General features: G+C 45.9%; 1 protein-coding gene across 5 annotated transcripts in view; it reads right to left on the bottom strand.

The window, feature by feature from the left end:
* Positions 1 to 341: 341 nt before the first annotated feature.
* Bicd1 (BICD cargo adaptor 1) overlaps positions 342 to 10,503 on the bottom strand; it is an 81,849-nt gene continuing 71,687 nt past the window's right edge. For 2 of the 5 annotated variants that reach the window (XM_090319455.1, XM_090319463.1), the window contains exons 9-10: positions 4,690 to 4,765; positions 342 to 525 (exon numbers count right to left, since the gene is read on the bottom strand). In XM_090319455.1, the coding sequence (XP_090175581.1) occupies positions 438 to 525; positions 4,690 to 4,765 (164 nt within the window). In that variant the 3' untranslated portion in view covers positions 342 to 437. Of the gene's footprint in view, positions 526 to 4,689; positions 4,776 to 10,503 lie in introns of all 5 variants that reach the window. The other 3 variants (XM_090319473.1, XM_090319482.1, XM_090319498.1) reach the window with 3 other exon arrangements.

The raw sequence follows: 10,503 nt of genomic DNA, 5'->3' as shown, positions 1-10,503 counted from the left end.
ACAGAAATTAAATTATCTCAATAGACGTACATCAGGTAGCAAAAGAAAAAAATCTCCAACAAAATAAATATTATCAACAATCAAAAAAAATTGGACTCCTCCTGTACAGCTGAATTTGGAGGATGAAGAAAGGTAATTTTATAACACATGTCTCCTTAAATTGTCATAGGACACGCTGCTATAGAGGTAAAGCCAGTCATCTGAGATACATGTTTTATGTTTTGTTTTTTTACGAAGTGCACTGTAGGCAACTGATTGCAGTTCGTCATAAACACACTGATCACACAACCAGTCTGTGCTTTGTGTTTTCTTCTCCACGTTTCCTCTTTCCAGATGGTGAATCCAATTTCATCTGACTACGGAGAAGAAAATCCACTCCTCCACTGGGTCTTGGGCAGTATCCTGGATGTGGCCCCCGAATCCACTGGAGGTGAGGCTTAGGGGCGAGGCGGTGGTGAGAGACATTGGAGAGGGACGCAGGGCGAGCTGGAATGTGGCCGCTCCTCCAGACCAACACCATCAGGACTGCAGAACAGAAACACATGGGTCAGAGAAAGTGCACCGACCACGGCTCAGAAATCACACGCATCCTGAGAAAAAGAAGAAAGGAGTACAAATGGTGCCGAGAAAACAGTTTCAATGCACCGCATGCCGGCAACCCTGGGGAGATTTTCAAAACAAGACAGGACAAAGAAAAAATGAAATGCACTGGGACCTGGAATATATTCTCTTTTATGTGTGCCAGTCCTGGGGCTTGAACTCAGGGCCTATGCACTGTCCCTGTGCATTTTTGCTCAAGATGTGTTCTATGGCTCGAGCCACAGCTCTACGTCCAGCTTTTTTGGTGATTGGAGACAAAGAGTCTCTCAGACTTTCCTGCCTGGATTGGCTTTGAACTGTGATCCTCAGATCTCAGTATCCTGAGTAGCTAAGATGACTGGTATGAGCCTCTAACACCCTGCACATTTGTTCTTTTCATTACATGGGCTGGGGAGAAGAGAATGGAGGTCATAAAAATGTGTGGTTTTCAAGTAAGTCGCCTCAGCACAAGCAATTGGGTCACTTAACTCTTTAGTCAGGGTGGATCTTAAAAAAAAAAAAAAAGAGCCAGGCTCACATCTGGAATCCTAGCTAATCAGGAAGCTGAGATCTGAGGATCATGGCTCAAAATCCAGCCTGAACAGGAAAGTTTGTGAGACTCTTACCTCTAATAACCCACCAGAAATTCAGAGCCTGGAGCAAAAAAAAGCTCAAGGACAGTTCAAGCCCCACAACGTACCCACCTCCACTTGCAAAAAAATGCCAGGCTAGGTGGACTTGGGGTTGGTGGCTCATCTCTATTATCCTAGCTACTCAGGAGGCTTGAGATTTGAATATCCCAATTTGAAGCCAGCCTGATCAGGCAAATCTAAGGGTCTCTTGTCTCCAATTAGTCACCAAAAAAGCTACAAGTGGAATTGTGGCCCAATTGGTAGATGCTAGCCTTGGCAAAAAAGCTAAATGAGAGAGAGAAATTCTGATTTCAAGCCCTAGGACCAGGGTGAATGCTCATGTGCATGCATGTGCACACACACACACACTCTCTCTCTCTCTCTCTCTCTCTCTCTCTCTCTCTCTCTCTCTCTCTCTCTCTCTCTCTCTCTCAAAATAGCCAGGTGAAATAAAGTTTAAAAAGTGTCCTCCCTAGCTGGGCACTGGTGGTTCACACCTATAATCTGAGCTAATCAGGAGACTGAGACCTGAAGATCATAGTTCAAACCCAGCCTGGGCAGGCAAGTCTGAGTCTCTTTTTTTCCAGTTAACCAGCAAAAAAAAAAAAAAAAAATAAGCCAGAAGTGGATCTGTGGCTCAAGCCAATCACCCTGAGTTCAAGCCCCACGATGCACATACACACAAAAACGAGACCATTTGAAGAGACTATTTCTGGTCTTCTTAAAACACCTAGAGCAACTTAGGGGCTGATAGCTCACTTCTGTAATCTTAGTTATTCAGGGGGCTGAAATTTGAGGATCATAGTTCAGAGCCAGACTGGGCAGGAAAATCTGTGAAACTTATCTCCAATAAACTACTCAGAAAAAGCCAGAAGTAGAGATATGGCTCAAGTGATAGAGCACCAGCCTTGAGAAAAAAAAAAATCAGGGACAGTGCAACAGACACCTGTGCCTCACTGAATTCCTTCCCCCAGCTCTGCTGATCTATTCACAAGAGTCTTTAGCCAGAGGACATAACTGCAGGGCCACACGGGTGTGGGGTGTGACAGGTGGGATTCCAATCCACACATCGGGACAACCACGTGCCCCCATTCACTCACAAAATCCACACCTCTGGCCCCTCTTATACAGAGAGTGGGCTTCTCGGTAGTGAATGGATTGCCAGTTGAGCTCTTTTTCCTTATATTTACTTGGTGGTGGTGGTGGTAGTGGTGTGTGTGTGTGTGTGTGTGTGTGTGTGTGTGTGTGTGTGTGTGTGTGTGTGTACGCTGGTCCTGGGACTCAAACGCAGGGCCTAGGCCCTGCCTCTGAGCTTTTTTCTTTCCCCTCAAGGCTAGAATTCTACCAACTTGAACCATAGTGCTACTTCTGGCTTTTGGGGTAGTTAATTGGAGATAAGCATCTGAGACTTTCCTGTCCAGACTAGCTTCTAATCATGATCCTCAAATCACCACCTCCTGAGTAGCTTAGATTATAGACATGAGCCAACAGCATCCAGCTTTTTTTTTTTTTGGTACTAGTACTGGGACTTAAAGCCTCACACTCTCACTTAGCCACTTGAGACTAGCACTCTACCACTTGAACCACACCTCCACATGCAGCTTTTTTCTGGTTAGTTGGAGATAGAGTCAGATTTGTCTGCTTTGGTTTATTTCAAATTGGGAGGAGTGAGTTACTGGCCCAGTTATAGGTCACCTTCTTAAAACTCTGTGTATACACTTCCATCAAGATGGATGGAATATTTATACATATATTTCAGTTACTTCCATAATTGAAACTGCTCTGCAACTGACTTCCAATACAATGTAGTATGAACAAGCTAGCAAAGAACCTTTCTGAAATAAAAGCTGTGCTGCTACAATAGTCCACAGAAAGAACCACCATCCCAGATGCCTATGGCTCACGCCTGAAATCCTAGCTACTCAGGAGGCTCAGATCTGAGGATTGTGGCTCAAAGCCAGTCTGAGCACTATAGTCCATGAGACTAGAAAACCGTAAGTGGCATTGTGGCTCAAGGGGTAGGACAGTAGCCTTGAGCTGAAGAGCTCAGGGACAATGCCCAGGCTCAGAGTTCAAGCCCTGTGACTGAAAAGAAAAAACCACCAGCAAGATCCTGGCTAGGTCAGGGGCAGGTTGCCCACTCCTGTCATTCTAGCTACTGGGCAGGAAAGCCTGTGAGACCCTGATTTCCAATTATCAAGACGTCTTTTTCTGCTTATCAAGTTGGTGACACAACGCCATAGACCCAGGGACCATGTGACACGTGGCCCCTGAATGCCACAGTCCTGCATTGGTGGCTTGCTAGCTCCCCAAGACAGGTCCACACGTGGTCTACATCCACACCTAGTCCTCAGACAGACTTGGGTACAGCAGTCTCTCCTAGAGTGAGGGTGACAGATATAGCAACACGCACAAATGAACAACCATAAAGGCCACAGCCAGACTAGGAAAGCATATGGTCCAACAGGAATCAGGGAGGCCAGGATGGAGTAATCCATGAAAGGGCCTGTGGGATGCTTTGAGGCTGTCAGGAGGGAGAAGAGTGATGGCAGATGTGACGTGCTTTCCCAAGGACCATGAACTGTTATCAGCTCTGCAGTCCAGGGAGCAGGCAAATTTGCTTTTAGATTTCTTCAGGTGATCTAATCTAAAGAGCTCACTCATTAACAGTGTGTGTATGTGTGTGTGTGTGTGTGTGTGTGTGTGTGTGTGTGTGTGTGTGTGTGTGTGTGTGGCTCGATTGCAGGCCTTAGACACTGTTTATTTGCTCAAGGCTGGAACATTACCACTTAAGCCATGCCTCCAGCCTAGCATTTATTTTTGCACCAATCTTGGATCTTGAACTCAGGGCCTGAACACTATTTCTGAGCTTTATTTTTGGCTCCAGGCTAGCATTTTACCTCGTGAGCCTCAGCTCTACTTCTGGTTTTTTGGTGCTTCACTAGAGAAAAGTCTCGTAGACCTGGTGTGCAGCCGAGGCTGGCCTGACCCACGCGCTGGGATGACACGGTGTGAGTCTTCAGCACAGGTCTGGTGTTTTTGTTGTTGTTGTTTTTGTTTCTTTTCTGTCCAGACTGGAATGCAGTGCTGATGGTCTTAGGACAGCTCTGACTGGCTCAGATTACACCCGCACCTGGCTTTGGAAGTTGTTTTATTATTTTTTAAAAAATAAAGTCTTCACTACATTGCGTATCTTTGCTGTTCATTCTCTTCCTGGTTTTGCCTGTCTGAGAAACAAACAGCCAAGTGGGACAAACATCCTGTACATGCTGGGCTTCCAGCTGGAAGGCTGCAGAGTCACCAGGGGCTCCAAGGCCTTTAGCTGTGTGCAACCTAAACGCTTGCTCTCTTGCATCAGGCACCCAGCCTTACTCATGAGCCCAGGTGTGAGATAACACAGGGTAAGAGGTCATTCCGTCCCGGCCTTTGAGGGTCAGTCATGCAGCTGGGTGGGAGAAGCGAAGGCTGTGAGTTTTACCTGACCGTCGGGCAGTCTGGCCTTGCAGTTAGTTGTGTGCACTGTGGCGGTACGGCGGCAGCAGGCTGCTGACAATCTACGAGAAACTGATAAATTAGACATATATACAAAGAGACGACAGAGCCAGAGGTTAGTGATAGTCTCTATGCAGCTGCCTGAGACTGAGTGACGAAGGTTCAGGGACACAGAAACAGCTGGATTCAACAGTTCCCCTCCCTCCCCCCACCCCAAGAAAGGTCCAACAGGAAAGACAGGCCCATTTAGAAAATTAGTGACACGAAATTAGTAGCAAGATTTCTCAAGGACATCAAGGCTACAGGAAGACAATCATCGTTGGTGTTTTGATGTCTCTAAAAATGAAGGTACCAGGACCAGTGACTTATGACTGTAATCCTAGCTACTCAGGACATTGAGATCTGAGGATTGAGGTTCAAAGCTAGCCTGGGCAAAAAACTCTGTAAGCTTTTTCTTTTCTTTTTTGTGTCAGGCCTAGGACTTGAACTTGAGACTTGGGCATTGGTCTCTGAGCTGGCTCATTTATGCTACAACTCTACTTCTGGCTTTTTGGTATTTAATTGGAGGTAAGAGTCATGGATTTTCCTGCCTGGACTGGCTTTGAACTGTGATTCTCAGGTCTCGGCCTCCTGAGTAGCTAAGATTAGGGAGAGCCACCAATGCTGGGTATAAGGCTTTTTTCTCCCAAATAACTAGCAAAAAAGCATGAAGTAGAGGTATGGGTTAAGTGGTACAGCACCAACCTTGAATAGAAAAAGCTAAGGGAGAGTGCCCAGGACCTGGGTTCAAGCTTCAGTTCCAATTCATGCATGCATGTGCGCATGCACACACGTGCACACACACATACGTATTTGCTCCTTCTGTATTTTCTAATAGCTTTAAAAAAAATATGTGTTGTAATTTAGATGTATTTTGGACCAATTTAGGCAGCTACTGGAATTTACTGGGCCAACAGCAGACACGTGGTTTTAAAGTAATGCAGTTTTGTGCTGCCCTCTGCTGGTCTCTTTGGGTTAGTGCATATATGAAAAAGAAACACCTGGAAAATAAAACAACTTTGCAAACCACTTAAGAATCTTGTTTTACAATGCTAGTAAGAGATAAACCATACTCTTTTTCTTGTGTGCTGGCAGTAGGGCTTGAGATCAGGGCCTGGCACTCTCAATTGGTTTTTTCGCTCAAGGTTGGCAGCTCTACCACTTGAAACACCTCCTCTTCTGATTTTTTTTTTTTTTTGCTGGTTCATTGAAAATGAGTGTCAAGGACTTCCCTACCTCAGCTGACTTTGAATCTTGATCCTCCAATCTCAGCCTCCTGAGTAGCTAGGGTTACAGGTGCAAACCATTAGCACCCAGTAAATCACTGAAGCCATAAAAAAATGACAATTATAGGGCCAGGAGTTTGCCTAGCATGCATGAAGACCCAGGTTTGATTCCTCAGTACCACATGCATAGAAAAAGCTGGAAGTGGTACTGTGGCTCAAGTGGTAGAGCACTAATCTTGACAGAGCTCTAGAACAGTGCTCAGACCCTGCAATGACAATTAGCAGGGCAAGGCGGCTCATGCCTATAGTCCTAGCTACTCAGGAGGCTGAGGATGAAGGTTCAAAGCCAGCCTGGCAACAAAAGGACCCAAGACTCTTATCTCCAATTAACCTCTAGAAAATGGGAAGTGGGGCTGTGCCTCAAGGGTAGGGCGGTAGCCTTAAGCTGAAGAGCACAGGGACAGGACCCAGGCCCAGAGTTCAAGCCCCATGACCCCCCTGACACACAAAGACAATTATATAACCCATGGATCAGGTATTACAGAAACTCCACAGCCACGGTTAGCTATGAGAGTTGCTCAGCCACTCAACAATCAGGCTTCTAAACTCCATCTACCCCCAAATCAGGCCAGTGGGGATAAATAATTATCAGAGGCGACAAAGGCATCTGGATGAACATGTTATAGCCAATTATGATTACATGTCACAGGGTGGCTGTCACTACCTGGCACTTACTGAGTGAGATGGTTTAGTCCTGGGGCTTGAACTCAGGGCCTGGGCACTGTCCTTGAGCTTTCTCAAGGCTAGCGCTCTACCACTTAAACCACATCACCACTTCCAGCTTTTTCTGTGTATATGGTACCAAGGAATCGAATCCAGGGCTTTGTGCGTGCTAGGCAAGCACTCTACCACCAGGCCACACTTCCAGCCTGAGATGTCTTAGTTCTAAAGTTGCCAGTCAGGGAATTACAGCCCATATGACTTGCACATGCCAGAGAAGCTGATAAACCAAGACCTGACAGACAACAAAACGTCTGGGGGAGATGAGGGCCACAGGAGAATGAGGAAGAAGGCCCAAAGGATGAAGAAATAAGGACAGGGATGCTAAATCTTTGGCTTGACAATCTTCAAGGACTCCAATTCTCCCTATTGGATACAGGGCCAATCGCTGAAAAGAGGAGACAATCCAAGATGGCTGAGAGGGACTGAAGGGATGGATGTCTTCTGGTAGCCATTCTTTGGTTGGTTGACTGTGGGGCCTGGGCACTGTCCCTGAGCTCTTCAACTCAAGTCTAGCGCTCTACCACTTTGAGCCACAGCACCACTTCTGGTTTTCTGGTGGTTAATTGGAGAGAAGAGTCTCATAGACTTTCATGCCCAGGCTGGCTCTGAACCACGATTCCTCAGATCTCAGCCTACTGAGCAGCTAAGATTACAGGTGTGAGGCAGTGGCACCCATGTCATTTCTATGCCATGTGCTCCCTTGCTCTGCTCTATTTCTTGGCTAATAAACTTTCCTATCACCTTTACTGTGGTCACATCTTCCTCAATTGCTTCTCTTGCCAGACACAAAGATGAAGTTGTTTAGCTCCCCTAAACGTTCTGATAACACGTCTGGGGCATTTGCCAGGAAGCTAGATTTGGTCTTGTTCTCACTTGAACTCATTGCATGGCCACAGGAGGGGAACGGATGAAAGTTAGCCTGGGCCAAAAGTAAGTCTGATCCCCATGTCGCTGAAACTTGTGGTGACGCATGCCTATGATCTCAGCTAGAATATGAAAAATAACTAAAAATAACGAAAGCAAAAAAACTGGAGGTGGGGGGGAATGGGGATTGTGCTCAAGTGGAAGAGCCTCTGAGGGGTGAGTTTGAATCCCAGGGCAGGGAGGGGGAGGGGGAGGAGGAAGGAGAGAAGGAGAGGGGGGGAGGGAGAGGGAGAGAGAGGGAGGGCGGCAGAAGGGAAGGAGGAAAAGGTGGGGTGGGTGAGACCATGAGGAAACTAGTCTCATAAAGTTCATGCATTCTTTCAGCCACACTCAGGTACAGACAGAGGCTCAAACTTTTTTTTTTTTTTGCCAGTCCTGGGCCTTGAGCTCAGGGCCTGAGCACTGTCCTTGGGCTTTCTCAAGGCTGGCACTCTACCACTTGAGCCACAGCACTGCTTATGGCTTTTTTCTATATATGTGGTACCAAGGAATCAAACCCAGGACTTCGAGCATGCTAGGCAAGCACTCTACAACTAGGCCAAACTCCCGGCCCCCAAGGCTCAAACCTTTACCCACACCTTCATTTTTCCTGGTAAACTCTTCCTCTGTCTTCCAATGGATATCTTCCTTCTTGCATATCTGGAACATGTTGATTCCTAGTCTCCCATTTAGTGCAGCAACAGCACTGCCACTTGTTAAGACACATGGTTATTGTATTTGATGTGCTGTTTCCAAGATTTTTTTTTTCTTTCTTGTGCCAGTACTGTTTGAAGTCAGGCCTCAAGTGCAATCTTGGTTTCTATGCTCAAGGCTGGTGGTGCTCTACCACTTGAGTCATGCCTTCCATTTCCAGCTTTTTTTGCTGGTTAGTTAGAGACAAGAAAGTCATGGACTTTCCTGCCTGGACTGGCTCTGAACTGGGATGCTCCAATCTCAGCCTCCTGAGTAGCTAGGATTACAGGTGTGAGCCACCAGCTCCTGACTCCAAGATTATTTTAAGTAAAGTTTAATCAATCTATTTAAACAATGGCCATGTGGAATATAATATTGCTAGTAGTTTCAATTCTATACCACATAGCACTAAAATTTTATGTAGTGGTAGCTGACAGTCGATATTCATTTAAGACCTCATATAGAGGGGTTGGGAGCTTGGCCTAGTGGTAGAGTGCTTGCCACTAAGGACAGTGCTCAGGCCCTGAGTTCAAAGCCGCAGGACTGACAAAAAAGATCTCATATTGGTAAGAAATGAACATTTTGTAGAAAAGCAAGAACGGTTATGGAATAAATATGTAAATATGTACTTGTGAAACTAGACAAGAAGTTGATAGAATTATGTTGTTGTTATGCTGGACTTGGAATCTGAGCTGAAGCCTGGGCAGTTGTCCCTTAGCTTTTTCATTCAAGACTACCAGTGCCACAGCTCCACTCCTGGCTTTCTTGGTGATGAATTGGAGATGAGAGTCTCACCGATTTTCCAGCTCTGGCTGGCTTTGCATCATGATCCTCAAATTGTAGTCCCTTAAATAGCTAGGATTACAGGCGTGAGCTACCAGTGCCTGGCAGAGTTGTGAAATGTATTAAGATAAACACTCCATGACAAATGATCAAAGAGAGAGACTTGTTTTTTTCCATTCTATGGGAGAGGAAAGGGCACCCCTCTTTCTCCTTCTGCAAACCTGGACATAGATTTGGGGCAATGACAGAAAAAAAAGGGGGGGGGGCAGGCAGAAGAAGAGTAGAAAGAAGGGAGGATAATATAAGCGTAATTTATTATATGTATAAACTGCCATATATTATAGACATAGGCCTAAGCATTTGCAAGAAAAGGGTTTTTTGTTTGTTTGATTTTGCTTTTGCCAGTCCTGGGGCTTGAACTGAGGGCCTGCGCACTGTTCTTGAGCTTCTCAAGGCTAGCACTCTACCACAACAGCCACAGTATCACTTCTGGCTTCTTTTGTGTATGTGGTATCAGGTATGGAATCCAGGGTTTTGTGCATGGTAGCAAGCACTCTACCAACTAAGCCCCAATCCCACCCTGCTTGCTCACTTTTTTTTTTTTTTAAATGGTGAATGAAAGCTTTTGAAGCACTCAGAAAAACTCAATTGTTGGCCAGCATAATCTCTATTTCATAGTTTAGAAGACTGAGGCTCAAACCAGGAACCTGTGGCTCATGCCTGTAATCCTAGCTATTCAGATGGCGAGATCTGAGGATGGACGTTCAAAGCCAGGCCAGACGGGAAAACCCATAGATACTGATCTCCAATTAACTACCACAACTCTGCAAGCAGAGTTGTGGCTCAAAGTGATAAAGCACTACCTTGAGCACAAAAACTTAGGGACAGTGCTGAGGCCCCAAGTTCAAGCCCCAAGACTGACTTAAAAAAAAAAAAAGACTAAGGCTTAGGGATTAAGTGATCTTCTCAGGGCTCAGTACAGAGCGGCAGGGTGAGAACCTGAGATCAAGTTTCTGACTGTCTCCATGCACTGGGTGGTTCATCTCTATAATATTAGTTACTCAGGAGGCTGAGCTCTGAGGATCATGGTTTGAAGTCTGTCTGGGAAGGAAAGTCCATGAGACTTTTTTTTTTTGGTGGGGGTCATAAGGCTTGAACTCTGGACCTGGGCACTGTACTTCAGCTCTTCAGCTCAAGCTACAGCCCTGCCCCTGGAGCCACTGCCCCACTTCCCTTTTTCTACGGATTAATTGGAGATAAGAGTCTTACGTTCTTTAGTGCCCAGGCTGGCTTTGAACTGTGATCCTCAGATCTCAGCCTTCTGAGTAGTGGGATTACAGGTGTGAGCCACTATGCCTGGCAAGACATTTTTT

Source organism: Megascapheus bottae, chromosome 2 (assembly GCF_031878675.1).
Source record: "Megascapheus bottae isolate mThoBot1 chromosome 2, mThoBot2.hap1, whole genome shotgun sequence".
Classification (NCBI taxonomy): domain Eukaryota; kingdom Metazoa; phylum Chordata; class Mammalia; order Rodentia; family Geomyidae; genus Megascapheus; species Megascapheus bottae.
Note: the sequence above shows the minus strand (reverse complement) of the source record. Positions and strands in the feature narration are given on the sequence as shown.